The sequence below is a fragment of the Centruroides sculpturatus genome, unplaced genomic scaffold (assembly GCF_000671375.1).
Source record: "Centruroides sculpturatus isolate CEXI.00-Female unplaced genomic scaffold, Cexi_2.0 scaffold692, whole genome shotgun sequence".
Classification (NCBI taxonomy): Eukaryota; Metazoa; Arthropoda; class Arachnida; order Scorpiones; family Buthidae; genus Centruroides; species Centruroides sculpturatus.
Window position 1 is genome coordinate 46622 of NW_019384902.1, and position 19317 is coordinate 65938.

The 19317-nt window shown below is 29.0% G+C and overlaps 2 protein-coding genes across 4 annotated transcripts in view; one reads left to right on the forward strand and one right to left on the reverse strand.

Moving 5' to 3' along the window:
• Positions 1-2687: 2687 nt before the first annotated feature.
• On the reverse strand, positions 2688-4194 carry LOC111631512. Of its 3 annotated transcripts, none has more exons than XM_023375766.1 (3): positions 4076-4194; positions 3218-3473; positions 2688-3114 (listed from the first exon to the last, which is right to left on the reverse strand). In XM_023375766.1, the coding sequence occupies exons 2-3, from the start codon at positions 3459-3461 to the stop codon at positions 2765-2767; spliced, it is 594 nt and encodes a 197-aa protein (XP_023231534.1). In that variant the 5' UTR covers positions 3462-3473; positions 4076-4194; the 3' UTR covers positions 2688-2764. The 3 variants fall into 3 exon arrangements, with proteins under 3 accessions (XP_023231534.1, XP_023231535.1, XP_023231533.1); XM_023375767.1 differs by lacking the exon at positions 4076-4194 and adding an exon at positions 3639-3766; XM_023375765.1 differs by lacking the exon at positions 4076-4194 and adding an exon at positions 3562-3709.
• A 107-nt stretch (positions 4195-4301) lies between these two features.
• Positions 4302-19317, forward strand: part of LOC111631505 (probable lysosomal cobalamin transporter) — a 32697-nt gene continuing 17681 nt past the window's right edge. Inside the window, exons 1-6 of the mRNA XM_023375759.1 lie at positions 4302-4407; positions 11824-12000; positions 14081-14144; positions 15518-15615; positions 17527-17594; positions 18567-18655. Coding sequence (XP_023231527.1) covers positions 4342-4407; positions 11824-12000; positions 14081-14144; positions 15518-15615; positions 17527-17594; positions 18567-18655 — 562 coding nt within the window. The 5' untranslated portion in view covers positions 4302-4341. The remainder of the gene's footprint in view (positions 4408-11823; positions 12001-14080; positions 14145-15517; positions 15616-17526; positions 17595-18566; positions 18656-19317) is intronic.

The following is a 19317-nucleotide window of genomic DNA, read 5'->3' on the forward strand; positions in this document are numbered from 1 at the left end:
TATGTGATTATCTTACTTAACTTTTTAATTTTTTTTCGACAATCACCATTTTCAGAAGGCATTCTTTTCAATATTTTATAGTTTTCTTGTTTAAGATTTCTATAATTAATTCTTATTATAGTTCTTAATTTACAAAAATCTTTTATTAAGGTAAAAGGTAAAGCTGTTTCTTGTTTTGATATTTCCACTGACAAATTCTGTACAACTCCGGGGCCTTTTTTATACGATTCACCGCGATATATTTCGAAATATTTATTCCACTCTGTAATTTTTGCTAGCCATTCATCAGTAGGTTTAATAAGCCCTCCATAAGATAAACGCTGCACCCATGACGGAATGCTATAGTTGTGATGATTTTTAATTTTGCTAGTGGAATTACCCAAGTTTGGGTATTTTTCTTTATACAGTAATACCCCGACTTACGCTACCCCGACTTACGCGAATCCGGAGTTACGCGATTTTCAAATCTCGTCGATTCGTCTTTTGTTTGAGCGCCACGCAACTCTTAATTACTCATTTCCCCCCACACTATTGTTCGGCTTACATGTTCGGACGTGTTTGACATATAGCTACAATTTATTTTGTGTTATTTGTATGTATTTATATGCAAAATTATACCCCGACTTACGCGAATTCGACTTACGCGGCTATCGCTCGGTTCCACGTATCGCGTAAGTTCGGGGTATTACTGTATTTATAGGCAAGATATCCTGCTATATACTCGAGTTTACGACCACTGTGCCGGGTGAGACGTTGTTGAAACAAAAAATGTTATGCATTCCACCACGTACATAAACAGTGTCGTAATTCGCCAAGTGCAAATCAGCAAATTCGTAAAATTTTTGTTTATTTTGAACAATCCGGATAATCGAGGTTCTACTGTATTTTCAAACTAATCATACAAAATGTTTTTGAAAAAATTGTTTTAGGGATAGAGAAATTTTAAGTCTCAATTTAGTCATATATACGAATTAATTTAGATAATTAAGCATTTCTCGTTATCAGTAAAATACATACGAAATTTCCGGGTAGATAGGTAAAACTTCACGGAGGTTTCCCATAGCGCTAATTCAGTTTTACGGCTTAATTTTATATTTATAAAGATAAAATTGCATGGAAATAAATGAATTTTATTCAAAATGTTACTCAAAATTACAAAAGCTCAAATTATTGCCAATTAAAACTTTTTATAACGATGAGTGCATTTCTCTTTCCCGGAGTTGTTTCCTTTCCCATGGAACTCAGAATGTGTCACTGGGAACTAAAACAAAAAATTCTCTATTGGTGAAGAGGGACAACGTGACATGAAAAAATAAAAAGAAGAATTCATGGAACAGAGGTCGTCGAGAGTCCGCGAGAGTATTCCCTCAGTGCCAACCGAAAGGATTTATCGCCCGCAGCTGCCGCTCCTCCCGAACATCCTGTGTTTCTCCGGGAACACCTACGAAGAACCGACGGATTTTAACTTCCGATAGACTTTAATCGCCGTTCAAAGCCCTAAAGACATTCTCAAAGACATTTCCCGGCCACCCCAGTGTCTCCACGACTATTTGGAACATCCAGTGAACCAGGTATTTATAACGACACGCAATGTCATGTAAACTCTCTCTCTCGGTCGGTCAGCCATGTATTCTTTTCCGTTACATTAAATTAGTTATTTTTGCTGTTAACCTTGTATTCGAGTGAATCACTTCCGATCCGTCTCTCAACCCTCCTCCATCCCGAATCCGATCGGCCGCATACGTAACCGCTCGCGCAAATTCTAAAGTTGCGGTTTCTGTGTTTATCCCGAAGACACAGTGGTGTCAGTCCTGACGAGGTACCAAGGAGGTCACATTATTGTTACGATCCTTTCCGAATGTTTCAGCCTAGGAAACTCTATGGAATAAAGGGCCGCGTGGTAGTCACCTACCACAAAGTCCTCTGTTCCATCTATAAGGAGGTAGCCCGATATAGTAAGCACAGAATTCTAAGGAGTGAAGAACCCTACAATTTCCTCACTCCTTAGAAATGAAACAGACGCCATCGAGAGAAAATAATGCCTCGATCGAAACAACTTCAAAGGTTAGAAATCTCCAAAACCTTCATAAGAAGGACGGTATTTAACTTCAGGGAGACAGACTCTATTTCGTCAAGCTGAAGAGCGTATAAAAAGTTATAAGTAAATGTTTCTTCTTTCAATAGTGAAACTAGTAGTATTTATCACGTCTTTCTTAATTATGCACATTTAAGGACGTGCCAAGATTTGAACTAATTTCAACACGGGATAGGTTAATATAATTTTTCGTACATAATCGGTTGTCCATTCAATTTATTTGGTTACAGCAACGCGACACACCAAGAAATGATGCCTCCCGGAAGGACTTTCTAAGGGAAACTGCCCTATTTAAGTGTTATTAACGTGTTATGAAAACACGGAAAACTCCATGTGGCCAGCTGTTGGAGAAGCGCAAATTGAGTGTCGTGACCCAAGGACTTTAAACTACAAGGATAGCCAGATCCCGTATATTTGTTAGCGTGACCTTGGATCTATGTGACGTCACAGCAAGCCCTCTACTTCAACATGACAGATGCTTTCAAATAACAAAATACGATAAAATACTTAATCATTTCTTAATTAATTAATTACTAAATTACTACTAACTGTAAACTACTATAGAATTTTCGGATATAATAAGTGTACGTAAATAAATTTACAAGTCTTTTGTCTAACATTTATTTAACAAATTAACGAGCTGTATTTTTTATTATGTGATTATCTTACTTAACTTTTTAATTTTTTTCGACAATCACCATTTTCAGAAGGAATTCTTTTGTAATATCGTAATAAATCGTTTAATACTTTTATTCTTTTCTTATGATCTTCTTTCAATTTTTCATATTCCGATTTTAAAACATTATATTCTTCTAACAGCTTCTTATATTTAATTTCGTAATGACATTCATCTTGAAGATTGTTACTATTGTTATCATTATTTGTTAAAAGATCATTAACTTCTTTTTGTTTTCTTTTTGAACTTCTTCTTTCTCGTTCCGTAACTGTTGGGTTCATTCTATCCGGAAGATTTAATGTAGGGATAGCTGTTTTCTTCAGAATCTTTCTTTCTGGTAAACCTGAAATAGAAAATATTCTGGAGTTTTATACTAAAACAAACAAATTAAACATTCACGCGCCAAAACAAGTAATATATATGAATGAACTGTACTTATGACTTACCCAACAATTCATTTCGTAAATCTCTTTCATAATCACTTTGAACAAAATGAACAGAACATATTCTACTTGTATCTGGATTAAATTTATCGCTCCTTTTGCAACGATTAATCCATTCAGACCTAATTCTTTTAGAAATTAAGTCTTTTTGTCTAGGAAACACATGAAACGTTACACTTTCTCCTTTAGCTTTTACTGCAAGAAGGTTATTATTGCAACCATACACAGCACACCTAGTACCCGGCATTTTGTTCTTCACCTAACATAAAAATATAGCTTTAAATATTTAATGACTTATATTTAAATCATCTTACCTTATAAAAAACTTAGTCAAATAAAACAATTACAGAAATATTAAAATAAATCACTTCGTTAATCACAAAATTGGACGAATATTAAAAGCCAAAACTAAACACGTGCACACCCTGCTCTAGGTAAACAAAGAGGTCAGGTCTCGTGCTGACGTCACTAACTTGGCATTCCTGGCTAACATTGTAGAATAGGGATCTGGCTATCCTTGGTAGTATATAGTCCTTGATACGTCCCCTTTGGGTTTATACAAAAACCGACTTTTTAAAACATCGGTTTTCGAATCTCAACTTTTCAACGAATACGGTTTTAACCGGTTTTTAAATTTTCGCTTTCCCCCAAAATGGAAATAAGAAATGTTTACAACTTATTATACAACTTTATAATTTATTTAATATTTATAAAATTTCAAAAATATAACAAAATAAAATCGAACAACGTCCACACAAAAGAAAAAAGAAAAAAAAAGATAAATGCTACATTATCACATTAAACTATAAAATTTACTCCATAAAAAGCTATAAAGAAAAAGGAATAACAATGAATGCTTACAAAATATTAATTATTTCTTATTTTTCTAAATAAAATATGATTTTAGAAAGCAAAGAACGTCTATAGATCTATTTCTCAACAGTGTCCTTAACTATAATTAAATAAAGGTTAACATTGTTTCTTATCTGAAAGCATTTTTCCGCCAAATAATAAAAAAAAATTATTATTAATCAAATTACCATAGAAATCATGCATTTGAAATAACCAATCATAAATAAGCTTTTTATATATGCGTAGTTATCGCGAAGGTGGCGCTTCAAGTCAAAATGGCGAGTTTCATTCCGGTCGATGTAAATTGCTCCGCTTGGATCCCTTTTGCTATTTTGATAATTGTAAGTCAATATAAATTGGTAAAAGTTTACTTTTAATACACTTTTAATTATAATCAAGATGTTAAATATTAAAAAAAATAATCATCTCGATTTTAAATAATAGAATGTTATTGATTAGTAACGCGTATAGATGGTATGACAGAAAAAGTCACGTGGTCACGTGTTTATATTAATACGCAAAAGGATCAAATAGAAGGGCCAGCAAGACCATTTTGCCTGAGTCCAGGAGATGTGGGTTCAAATATTTATTCCTATGTAAAAAAAAACAGGAAATGATGTAAATTAAAGTTTTTGGTTTTATTTTTATAAGTGGTAAAAATATATTTTTTTTTATATTAATTTTGCTGGTGTATTTTTGGGTCAAAGTCTACCTAGGTAGTCCCAATGGCCACGCTTACTTGTGCTCCCAATGGACTCCTCCCAGAAGGGAGCCACCTCAGGCTGCCGTGTGTTTAACGTCACTAGTTATTGATTTATGGTAATTCTTGAACAAAAGTAAAAAGGGGAAACATCTACTAAAAATATAGTTAATCTAACCTAATGTAACCGAAGTGCCGCCATTGGGACTACCTAGGTAGACTTTAACCTATTTTTGGAGAATGGTGAGATCAACATTCGTTTCCGGTCCAGGCCCCGTCTTCCTCTCGGCGTCCGTGCAAAATACATGCCGTATTGAAATTATGACTGCAAAAGATGTTTCGGTCTCAAATTTTTAATTTTGTTGTTTTTGTAAAATATTTAATTTAGCAAATTTTTGTCTGTTTTCTGATTGTAATAAATTAAAATGATGATGATATTTGTTTATAGATGTTTTTAGTCTTTGTAATATTCTATATGTATAATTAAGACATTAAAGATGGTTTCCAAGCTTTTTTGATTATTTCTTACTTATGGGAGAGTTGTTGCACACTTTATTATTAAATATTTATAAAATGTAATTAAATTGAAAATTTCATGAATAGAATAGTAAAAGAAGAAAAGTCAAATTTGATGTTGATACTAATGAATTATTTTCTAAAATAAAAGTGGTGTAAATGTTTAAACTGATGTATATCTTAGCACAGATAAGGGAGTGTGACTTCCTAACAGACTTAGGTCACCTGAAAACTGGTCCACAGCTTAAGAGTTACTTAATCTGTGGACCAGTTTTCAGCATTTAAAAAATACAGTATGCTAGCATTAAAATATAGTATACAACATATTAAACATAAGTCAAACTTGTGATATTAAATAAATAAATAATTAAAATATAAAATATTCAAATTACTGTGTTTCATATAGTGACTTGACATTCTATTCTGTTAATAAATAATTCAAAAGTAATATCAATACATCAGAAAAAATAAATTTACCCTTAGTAAATCAGTAATATTAATTTTGATTTATAATCTTATCATATTCCTAGATCTAAAGAAATTAATTATTATAAATATGATGATAATTTATTTCCAGAATTTGACAAAATCTTACAGATCAGGAAGGTCAGAAAAAGATGAACTAGCAATTATTATTTGGCTGAATTAATTAATGTACCTTTAACACTGAATGAAGTTTAAAAAATGCTATCGTTTTTGATTCAGTTGATAGGCCATCTTTAGGCATGGACAGTTGAAAGTGAAAACAATTCTTTAAACTCCAGTGATTGCTAAAGGTATATTGATTAATTCAGATCAGAAAGATTTTGAGAAATTTTTTAACTAACAGAAAAAAATGTATTAAATAATTAAATATTCTTAAAAATTCATTATATGATTCATAAAGATGATATAATTTTGTGTTATTTTTCAGCTTTTGTAATTGTCCATATTTGTGAGACACTGCAAATTATCAATTTCTGAGATTGAAATGAACTATAGTATGTCCATTTGATTTTACTGAAAATAATATATTGTTCTGTTTATTATATTATACATATATATTACATTATGCAAATTGAGTTATAATGAGTAGTTATTAGATATGCCTTTTAAGAAACTCAGTTTAAGCAATATATTAGCATATTTAGAGAAAAAGCAAAATAGTATTAATTAAAGGAGAAGTCATACTTGACGCAAACTATTTTAATTGTATGGACTCTGACAATATCAAAGATTTGTTTGCAGACTCATGAAGTTATTTTATTAAAAATTTTCTTTTATTCTTGATCTATAATATAGTTATTCATTTATTAAAAATATAAAATTTTACTAATTAATAAAAGGGAGTATACATATTTTCGTTTAGGAGCTAATATATTAGAATTTATTGGTGCTGTGTCATTCTCTGAGTCCTTTTTGGGAGAATAAATATTTAATTTGTTGACACAAAGATTCAAATTAAATGATAGCAAATGTTATCAAACAATTTATTTTAAAGTGGTATCCAAATAAAAATATTGCATTCACACAAAATTCATACTTTTTAAAATGAATCATCTTTAGATAATAAAGTATAATATTTTTTACTTGACAATATGTTATCAGTCATATGACAATGCAAAGAGCAAACAAAACTTTCTTTTTTTCAAGTTTTAAAACATCTAACTACTGTTTCCACATGATCAGATATTTTGAAAGACAATACAGTGGAATACTCTTTGTTTGCTGATCATACATCTCTTTGTGCATTTACTTTTAGCTAGCTTCCAAGCTCGCTGAGCTGACACCTAGTGCAGCCTGACGTCATACTAGCACGCTCATAAAAGTATACACAGTAATGGACACCGCCATCTTTGAACAAACTTCAAGCTCATTGGAAATTCTCCAAGCACGCTGAGCATGCTAGGAATGCTAGCAATGACGTCAAGGGTGCAAAAAGTAAACGCTGTGCTCATTGGTAGCTAACAAAAAGTATACAGGCTGAGCTTGCTAGGGGCAAGATTGGAGCTAAAAGTAAACATACCCATTGAGGTATGTACAGTACAATACAGTAATAGTTGTTTAATTATTTTTTAAAGTTCTTCCAAAATACCTCTCAAATCAATATGAAGGACATATAGAAACAAGATAAATACAGATAACAGCATTAGAGTGCAGATCATTTGTTTTCAGTTGTGAATGTATTCAATATATCCCAGAATCTCTGTCTACTCTGGTAGGTCTGGAAATTCAAAACTTAATAGATCTAAAAGTTACACATTCCATGTGCAAAAGCATGGAATGTGAAAATTTAAATTGGATGCTAAAACACATGGAAAGATGTGAAAAATAATTAAATTTTTTTTACTAGAATACTAACTTTTTAGAGGTAATGAATTATAACAAACAGGAAATTAATAGGAAAGAAAATAATAGTAATTTTCTTTCTTAATTTCCTATATAAAAAAGAATTTTTCTTTAAATTTTGATGAAAATTTATTGATTGTGACATAAACCTTCACTGATTTTCATACATTATGCACTTTAGCATGTTGTCTTGATATTTGGTTTGTCTTGATTGCAGTTGTAAATAACAATCTAACCCTATAATTAATTTAAAATTGAATGAACTATTCAGAAAAAATATATCAGAAAAATCTTAGTATACTAAGTTTTAATAATAGTACAAATAATTGTTTCTCATAAAAATTTTCTTCAGATAATATGGAATTTGGGAATGAAAAAGTAAGCAAACTTTGTTGTATTAAAATTATCTACTTAAGATTAAATCTAAATGTGATTTCAGAGGTTATTTGATTCAACATTTGATTACTTTTGTATATGAATTATTGACAAATAAAATGTTTAAGTTGCATATCTAAGAATTTAGAATAATTACTACTATTCATGATTAAACAAAGATAAGATTTTATCTTTATTAGGAACAGAAAATTTTTCAGTGTAACTTCTGAATGGTTATTTCATTTCAAATGTAATTATACTGTTAGATTCAGCATTAAAAAATCTTCTGAAAGTATAGGCCCTATGCTATAAAATACAGGTTACTGTTTGAAAGAACATGCAAAAATGCAGTTTTAGATCTAACTATTAATACTTCCTAAATTTCAAATTTTCATATCTACTAGGTCCAGAGATATAAGGCTGCCTGTCCTCTTTGAGACATATTGTACTGTACATAACAGCACTTGCATTTGTTCGTGTTCGGCATTTGCATTTGATTTTGGGATTTTTATTGTTATTTATGGCTTTCTTAATTCTTTTCTTTGAAACATGTTGTGTAAGTATATCTCTAAAATTTCAATTATATTTCATATACTCTTTTTAAAATTAATATTTATCATGCTGTTTTTGAATAAAATATTTATATTGTATCACAATATCTAAATTACTATTATATAATGTTCAGTTAAAATTATATTATAAATACTTTTATTATTTTCTTATATTGTGAAATTTTGTTTTGGATGAAATGATTTATAATACTATTAAGTAATTAATTAATTAATTTATTGACAGTTTGTGTATATACTGTATATAAATTATAAACAAATGTGTTTTTTATATATGTGTTATTTTTAATTTTAGATTGTAATTTGGAATTAGCAATTATTTATTGTGAAATTGTCACAATGCCAGGCTGCAATGTTTAATCATATTTTTAACTTATTTAATTTAAAATATATGCTCTCCACCTCAAATTAATACTGTAGTGTCTTACCCTTGTACATGACTCCGTTGCTAATGGAAAAGTATTGTCTGTCATCTAACTCCTTTTATGGGAAAATTTTTGAATAGAAATAATGTGACTTCTGGTTTGCATCAGAAGTTCATATATTAGTTAATCGGGGCCTATTGCCCCTAAATTTTCCATATCTGGTCTTGAATTTCATTTATCTAATACTGTTGTTGAGATTAAGGAAAGACAGAGAGACACAGACAGGCAGGTGGACAACACTGAATTTATAGGTCTACAATTTTTTCAAATTGCAGCCCAATTATTTATATATAAACTAGTATTTATTAATGTTAATAAATAATAATATAGTAAAATAAATTTTTGCTGCCGTGGCCATTGACTATTGCAAGATATGCTGGTGGACTCATTCTGCTTTAGAACTTATTAGCATTATCTCCATTCTGTTTTTTTTTCTTCAATTTTTGTGTGATTTACTGTTAATTTATTTAACAAATCCTCATAGTCAATAGTTTTGTGTTCCTGAGAAAATTGTCAATTATTTTATCTATGGCAATATTATTAAACTCGTAATTCTTATGTTTTTTATCCAAAAATTATCAAAAAACAAAAGTTTGATTAATGAGTTGGAATGAAGTTTCAAAGAAAGACTGCAATATTAATTTTTAAAAAGTTTAATAAGCATATTAAAATTAGTATTCTAGTTTTACTTGGATCTCCATCTAAACTTTGCCTCCAACAATATTAATTTAGATATAACTATATGGTGCTGACTGGAGACAGGTGAAGATCAGATGGAGATCCAAGTAGTGTAACTGGCAATGTGTCCACATAACAAGTGGAGTTAGTGGTTTGAATTTGCTTTGGACTGATTTTTTTCTTTTTTTTTTTTCAGAATATTCCAAATAATTTTTAAATATTAATTTAATTATAATTATTAAGTTAATCAAGAAATGGCACTTAATGTCTACCTATAGGTCAAATTACTTGACTTTTAATTAATAATTAGTAATATTATTATAGTCCGATGTGATCTGGCAGTTGTTTGGCAAAAGCTGTTACTGTTGGATGCATTAATAGAGACATGTTATTTATATACGTGTGTATGTGTGTATATATTTATAAGTAACAGATATGCCCCAGCACTGCCCGAGAAAAAACTAAGAATGACAAACATTAAAATAAAAACCATATTAAGAGTCTGGTTATTTTAACATACCATTGTCATGTTTATCACAAAATGTTAAATACATTGTAATAAGGAAATGCAATGAAACAAAATAAAAAATAACAAAAATTTACTTTGAAAAAGATAAAAAATCAGTCATATATAAATTCATTTAACAAAAATTTAAAAAATTAAATCTGATTGATCGATTTCAAGACAAATGGACAAAAATTCATGCATGGCACTGTGAAAAAGTACATGCTTTGTGTTGCTAAGAATGCAATATTCTGATGATACAGAATGGTGCAATTTCATTGACAAATAGATAGATAGGAATTGATTCTTTTCAACAGAAAATAGTTGTCGACTTTCGCCTGCATGAGATGAAAATTTGAGACGTCCGAATTTTTTCTAATGTTAATTTGTAACTTACCATTCATAGCTGAATGTGAAATGGTAATTAACCAACTAATCAAATTTTGCAAAAAATGGATCAAATACAGTGGGTGATCGGTTAATGAACATAATCCGTTCCAAGACTTTGTTTGCTATCCGAATTGTTCGTTAACCAATTATCGATTTACCATATGTTTCTATGGGAATTTGATTGATTCGTTCTGGAGACTCCCCAAGAATAAAAAATATATACTTTCTTACTATGTTTATTCATATGTAATAATAAAAATACATATACAATATACACGGTCTTGTATTTTCATTAGTCATGTTTTTTCCGTTTGTGGGGGTTAAAGAATCTGTCCAATGTCGATTGCTTTTCTGTCTTCTTCATGATTTTTCAGAAGTAATTAATAGCATTGTAATTGTAGCGATCCCTAGGCCTATTAACCTTAACCTGGTTTGAATGCCATTTTAAGATTGTTGTTCTGACATCCTCCCACTTCTTCAAAAGATCTTTAATAGCAGATATCGGCATAAATCTGCATTTTCAGAAGAAAACGTAAAAGAATTGTTTCTGTCAGAAATATAAAAGGCTGGAATTACAAGGGAGAGTTTCAAAGTTCGGGGGAATACTATCCGATCAGTATATACTGGGTTGAACGTCGGTGTCGACGTCTCTCGCGCTCCGAAAAGTTTCGAATTGTTGCCTGAAGACAAAGGAAGACCAATCGGTATTCGTTATTTTACGTCGCTTCTTCTTGTGTTTGTTCAGTGAAGTGTTCGTTATCCGAACATGTGTTCGTTGTCCGATCATAAAAATCTTTCGAGAAAGTGTTCGTTATCCGATTTGTTCGTTAACCGATCTGTTCGTTAACCGATCACCCACTGTATTTAAACTTGGCCTTTTGAACACCTGTAAAACATATTTAGTGCCTGTTTTTGTTAAACAATTTTCCTATGTAAATGCCACCATGTGGATGGAAAGTTGAAATTAATTCAACCAAAAATAGTCTTTGATCTTCTCTTGTATGAGAGAATTGTTCCTGAAAAGTTTTAATGCATTTGCTCAAACCATGATGAAATGTATAAAGAACTAACTAAATTTCTTATTTATTAGTCTAAAACTCAATTATGTAATAATGTTGACAGTTAACTGAAAAATTTCATTTCATAAAATTTAAAAATGCAAACATCTATTTACTTTTACAACTTTTAGATTATAAGCATGTAAATGTATCATAATATATATATTATTTAAATGAATAAATTAGTGATAAATAATTTTTGTATAATTTCAGGTAACATTGTTATTTTCTGGTGGTTACATTCGATATTTTCGGTGCAAATATGACAGTGAAAGGAGTTCAACAGTCACAGCTGTATTGGGATTGGCTATTGTTGTTCTTACTGCGTTACTTATTCCAGTTGACATTTTTTATGTTTCATTTATGAAAACTTCAAATGGAACATTTAAGGTATATCGTACCAGTAACAACTTTGATAATTATTAACTATTAACTAAGATTATTTATGTATTTTAAAATTTCTTATTAAATTTTCATTTGATATTTAATTAACCTGCAATCACATGCAATTATTTTTTCACATGATCTCATGCATAATAAGGCAACAATTTTTTGTGGATTTTTTTTTTATGCATAATTACGCTGCGCATAATTTCTGTTCCTCTAATTCGATGATTCTGAAGAGTCCTGTGATATGTCTTTGCATGTGCAAAGTTTTAACATCATACATTGTTTAGTTTATAAGATATTGTGATAATTACAGAACAGTGTCCTTGACCATCTCCCATAGGGAGCCCTTTAAAGTTTGCAATAGTATGGGCTAATGTGAAATAAGTTCACTTGAAAATAAATGGCAAAAAGGTTGAGGTGTTTCTTATAAAGAGCAGAAAATTTTTCTGTATTTTTCAGGCAGGAAATAAAGCCACAAAAACATTTAAATTGTTGAAAGGTTTTAGTGCTCCAGGTTATCTTATGGAGACAAATATTTAATATAGTAGCAAAATATTTAAGATAGTAGCAACTTGCAGACACTTGCCATGCCATTACCATCACCATTATGCTTGCCTATATCCATAACATCATGCCTACCTCTTGTGACAGTTGTGAGAGACCATCATCAAGTCTCTCAAAATTGCCACAAGAGGTAGAAGGGGCTGCAATTTTCCATTCTCATTTTCAGTGACAAGTCATTTTTGATGACATCAGGTCACTGAAAATGACACTAGAGTGAAAAATTGCTACATTGATTGTGTGATAATAAGGAAAATTTGCACACAATTGCAAAGTGTAAGGCAATGGTTTTCCACAGCAGTTTTCTGAGAGCCTGTAATATGTAGAAAACATTTTTTTCAACTGAAATTTTCACACAGACAGACAGCATGTAGCGTGAGAATATCATGAAAACACAGCTAAGTATGTGAATTGAGGAAAAATGTCCTGTGAAAAAATTAGTTGGTGTGGAAAATTATTGTTACTACATGTGATTGCTGGTTAATATTACTACAAATATTTTCTCAAATAAATATGATAAGTTTCTAGAATGAATTGCTAGTATTAAATGTATTCTTAACTTTTATTAAAACAATTTTAATTTAGTTGAAACTAAATTAAATATTCAATAGAAAGGGAAGTTGTATATATGATGATATTGAAAAAAATGAGATTGTGAAAGAGAAATTTTTTCTTATAATATCTAGAAGAGGAGTGATTCTTTGCTTTTGCTCTTATTGGAGTGTTTTGGTATGAATTTAATAGATTAAGAATACATGTAATGTTAAAAATTTCCTGAATTAAATCTTTCCTTAAATTAGTGTTAATATTAGAGTATATTTATAAGTAGTTTCAATAAATCTTAATTTATTTAAACATAATTGTTAATAGTTGATTTTATTCAAAATTATTCATTATCCGATATGGTTTTAAAAAATTTGTAGTTGCTCATAAAATTGTCACCAGCTCTCAGCTCAGGAACATTTTGATCTTATTCTATATGAAAAATATATAGAAGGTGGGGGTAACATTGAAAAATTAAACTTTTTATATTTAAATAAAGCTGGAATTCTGACAGGATAAACTGTCTTTTTTTCTGACAAGTTTAACTATTACAGTATACTAAAGTATATAATATCCACAAAACTTTATCATAATTTTATCCAAAAGTTTTTCTCTTTCTCTTTCTCCCCAACTAAAATGAAATTATTTTAGCCAAATTTCAGCTTTGAGGAAGTATTATGTCTGGATATTGTATATATATGTTTAATATTTGGTCGAATATTTAGTATTCTTTGTGGCTGAATATATCCAAATACTGAATAATGCTGAATATTTGGTTCAACACTAATATTTTCCATGATTAGTAATTATTAAATGGCATTCTTAAATTCTTTTTAGATATTTATTTTTATATATAAATATCTTGCTTCATTCAAATAAGATTAAAATATTTTGGAAAATAATACAATAAAAATACTTTTGTTGTTAGTACAGAATTATCTAAAAATTTTTAATTGTTATTCTATGTTTTATTTAGGATTGGGCTAGCAATGCTACTGTACGAGATGAAGCTGAAAATGCAGTTCTTTATGCCTATTATAGTAAGTAAAATTATTGTTTTAAGAAAAATATTTAAAATATTTTGTTTCTCATTTTCCTTTTTTAGTTTTCAGTTTTTATATTCAATTATCTTCTTGCCATTATCTAATTAATTTTTGTGAAATATCACTGAAAGTGACATATATTTAGCTTTATGAATGAAAAAATTTAAGAATTATGAAAATAAGGAATTATTAGCTTTTTGACATATAATCTAAATTATTTTTGATTTAAATGGCTTTATTAATGATCTTATTTTAAAGATTTAGTTCAAAAGTTTAAACCTAGTTTAATAAAATTGTAGGTTATTATGGATTAATAATAACCTACAATTATTATTAATTGTAGGTTAATTATCCTGTTTCAGGAAACCCTGTTTCCTGAAACAGGATTTTCAGGAAACAGTACATTCACTTATTGCAGAATTTATTTATGTTTATTATAAAATAACAGTAATAATAATAAAGACAAATAATCATCCATCATACTAACACTACTGGTGTGAGAATTAACAAAAAACTACGAAATTACCAACAAACCAGCATCAATTCACTTCAAAAACGAATGTTTTCTTGGAATCGAACTTGATGATGACCGTTGAAGACGGTAGAAAACGTTTGTTTTTGAAGTGAATTGATGCTGGTTTGTTGATAATTTCGTAGTTATTTTGATAAAGACAAATTGCAGGCTATTCAATTTTCCACAAAATACATTATAAACAACATATACCAGTATATTGAACAATTTACACTATTCTCACAGAACAGAAAAGCTATTATAGAAACTGTATGGGTTGCCGTAAGCATTTAATCATAGATTTTTATCCCACAACAAGAATTAAAACAATACAGAAACCTGCACTTGGCATACATTAATTACAAGAAATCATTCAGCAGCATCTTATATTCATGGTTGTTGTATCACATTTTTTCTAGTGTTTGTATTTTATTTTTTGGCCTTATAATTTTTTAAGTTTTAGGTACTTTGTATCACATTTGTGTGTATTTTGTTTGTTGTATTGAAATTATATGGCTTTATAAAGGATTTCTGATGGAATGTGGGATGGAAATCTCTAGTCTCTGGATTTTATCTGTACAATTTAAAAAAGATATATATTTATATATATAAATAAAATGTTGTAAACTATAATTTATATATAGTTAATAAAATGAAAAGAATATCGAGTTGAAAGAACATAAATTAAAATGTTTCACATATGTAGTAATAAATAAAACAAATGGAAAACAATTGAAATTTCTGTATTTTGAATTGATTAAGTAGTATTAAAGTAAAAATTTATATTCAGAAAAATCGTTTATATAGTATATTTGTGATGTTACTTTAATTATTACTGTAAATGTTTGTTTCATTCCAGCTATGTACAGTCTAGTTTTGTGTTTTGCATTTTTCATTCTGCCATTTATCTATTTTTATTATGAAGAAAAAGATGATGATGGAAATAATATTGCTTCTGTAAGTATTGATAAATTTATGTAATTTTATTTATAGATGTGTTAGATTTAAGTTACAATACTATCAGATGTTTATATATTTAAAGTTTGATATATAAGTTGTTCTTAAAACATATTTATGAAAAATACCATATTTTATTGTGAAATAAAAGCACCAACTGTCACCTGTAATCCAGTTAAAATGAAGAAATTTATTATAAGAACAAATGTTTTCAACTGTTTAACAGTCATCTTTAGGTGATAGTTGATGCTTTTATTTCATAACAAAATATGGTATTTTTCATAAATATGTTTCATAAATACATATTGTAATCTCATCCAGTTTTGCAGCAGCTTTTAATTTTATTATGAAATATATATATATCTAGTTTCATCATTTGAGATACAGTTTGTTATTGCTGTAGATTTTAAAAAAAAATTTGAAAAAATTTTATTTTTTTTATGCTATTTGCTACATTAATTCTATGCCTGCAAACCTTGTTTGTTCTTGTTACTGATAAACAGTTGATGTAGCTAAGTAAGTAGTTTTAGTTTGAAATATATCATGTTCTATATCATCATTTTAATCTCCCTTGCAATATAAATGTTTACAAATTTATGATTTTTATTAATTTTTTTTAATTATTAAAAAATCAAAAATTAAATTTTAATTAATTATTAAATTTTTTTCTAATGGTTTTTATTAAAAAGAACTGTAATTAAAAATATTTAAACTTTTCATTGTAACTGGGTTTTAGTTAGTTATGATGTTTTTTAAAAATGCAATGTGTGCAAATTTAAATGGCTTTCATGAATGTAAATGTGTCAAAAATATTTGAAGGAAGAAAATTTTTCACTTTGTGGAAGAAAGCAAGTTAAAATTGTCTTCTCTTTTTCAAGCTCAAAAGCTTTGAGGTCTGTTTGATAAAATATGAAGTTTTGAACATTAATTAAACATGCGACTGTATTAATTGAAAATAATAATAATAATCATTATATAAATTTATTTTGTGAGATCTGGGAGTTAATTGAAAAAAAATTATGACAACTGATTGTTTAATTGTTGATATGGTGGAACATCGATATGTAAATGAATCTTATGGTGCAAATCTGACAAGTCAAATTTCCACTGCCCTAGCTGGCCCAGTGATGACACAGTGTCATCAGAATAAACATAAGGTCACCTGATTGAATTCCCACACCGGATGGGGATATAATGGCTGCGCACCTGATCTATGGGGTAGACATCTATGAGGAAGCAGACATTGTACGAAGAGTGCAGACCTAGCTTGAAGAGAGCAGACATCTTGAAGGACTGACATAGGTGGAATGGAAGCTCTTGTCTCGCCCAGACCAGATCCATGATCGTCTTGCTGACCATTGTATGAACCAGATCCAGAACTATCAAGTTCTCTTCATGAGGTATTGTGTGTAGAACAGTAATTAGACTTGTACACTCTCTCTCTCAGTCAATTGAGATATTAGCTTTAGGCAGTATATAGCAGGGTATTGTATGCTTTCTGTTAGTTCATTAAATTGAAATGAATGTCTTGTGTGGACTTACTTCTGAGAATGGTCACCCTATCGACAGACCCATCACACCTCCCCACTCAACATATAACCTTCCTATTTAATGATAATTTAGCATAATTGTGAGTTAGGATGCAAACTATAACTATCCTAACTGGTGTCAGAAAAAATAGTCCATATCTGACATACTTTAGACAACTATATTTAACAGCCATCCAGTGACAATTGAGCGGTCTTCACCACACTGATGTCAGGAAAGGGGTTTAGAGCTTTACTCTCTGACCCCCAGCTTCTCACAATATACTAAATTAAAAATACTTTGATTTGTAAATACTTATTTATAAGATAGATGAAAATGAAAAGAAGGAATTAAAGATTTATTTCTTTTATATATATTTTTTAGAGAATATGTGCAGCACTGAAGTATACTCTTGTATTTGTATTTGTGGCAGTAGTATTGATTCTTATAGGGTAAGTCATTTCTGTTTACTTAAAATTTTATCTTCTGATGATATAATTATTTAAATTTTATGGATTTTTTGGAATAAGCTTTTATTTAAAAATTTGAAAGGCTAAAGTATTAATTTCCTTATTTTATATCTTTACTAACATGATTTTTTTTATAAGTTAAGTTGTTTCTGATTTCTTATAAGTGTTTAATAAAACTTCATAAACTACATAAACAATCTTTATAAGAAGTCCTTTTATTATTACTATTTGTAAATATTTTTGAAACTACTCAAATGCTATATAGTTCTAAATCTGAACATAAAGAAACTTGAATTTTAAAACATTTTTTTAAAATATTAAATGATGAGTAATAATATGATGCAGCCTGTTGAAATAAGGGCTACTATTTCATTTTATGAACTTTTTTCGCCAATTTCAGAACTTTAATTCCACAATTATACAATTTTTATATAAATTTTGATAAAGGTCAGGTTTTACAATTTTCAGTTGTTCCCTGTTTTCTGACTATTACAGAATATTTTAATTTTTTAAAGCAAATTTTATGATGTAATTGAAATGTAATGCAAATTTTTCACAATTTTTGTGTGATGTGCATTATTTTTTATTTCATGATTGTTTTATAATTTAAAATAAGATTAAACAAATTATTGAATATGTAATTTTGTGCTAGTAATCAAATGAAAAATGTACATATGGTATTACACTAGATCTAATCTCATAAGCTAAACTTGCTTGTTACTGCCCTACATATTGCAAAATACTAAATAAACTTGCAATAAGTAAATAAACAAAGAAGAGATAACAGTGAAATTCTAAATAAATAAATTGTTGGCACTTGACAGGTTAGTCAAATGCCACTGAATTTTACTTCTAACTCTGCTCTAATATATATAAACTTTTCATGTGATCACCCTGTATATTAATGTTTCATATTTGTATATAATAATAATTATTATTATTTTTTTAATATAGCTTATTTGCACCATTAAAGGATGAACCTCCAAGAAATAGCACTGAATGGGAAAAGTTAAAATTTTTGTTTACTGAAATTGGAATTTCCAGTAAGCATTGCATATAATTTAATTNAGACCACTACAACAGTTTGGTTTGTAACTTGGCCTTTGGTAAATTCAAACCCACTATGAAGTATGGGATCAGTAATGAACCACTGGCCTTAGAAGAGTTTTAATCCAAAATGAATAAATATAATTTGCTTTATATTAAAGTTATATTTGGATTAAATAAAATATATGAATAAAATTACCATAATATTAAATTCATAAAAATGTAAGTATATCAAACATTGCAAAACTAATATGTATATAGAAACATAACTAAATGATTGCAATTGGTTTTGTGATGTTTAATATACTTATATTTATATCTCACTGGGTAAAACATTAGCTGGCTGAGTACCATTGTGGAGTTGTATTTAGGCTTGTGGGCATAGGAGTTGTCCCCAGTCAGTGCCACGATTAACTGCGTAATGTAAAACCTAAAGTTGTTCGATATCACCTGATGATGGCCTATTTCATTAGGCTGAAAACGTTTGTGAATTAATAAATATTTCTCAGCGTTATAAGGTGTTGAATGTTTTACTGTATAAAAGAAGCTGAGTTTGATATTTAATTTATTGGTAATACCTAAAATTTAAATATATCTGGAAGCAAATGCTTGGGTTTTGAGTGGCACAACTGGCAAGCTCACTGCATGGCAAGCAGAG

What these genes read in the sequence shown, in the direction of transcription:
- LOC111631512 (XM_023375766.1), bottom strand. Translation starts at nt 3,461, where the DNA reads ATGCCGGGTACTAGGTGTGCTGTGTATGGTTGCAATAATAACCTTCTT. An exon ending in TTTACGAAATGAATTGTTGG is followed by an intron (nt 3,115 to 3,217) that starts GTAAGTCATAAG and finishes TTTCTATTTCAG; the next exon opens with GTTTACCAGAAAGAAAGATT.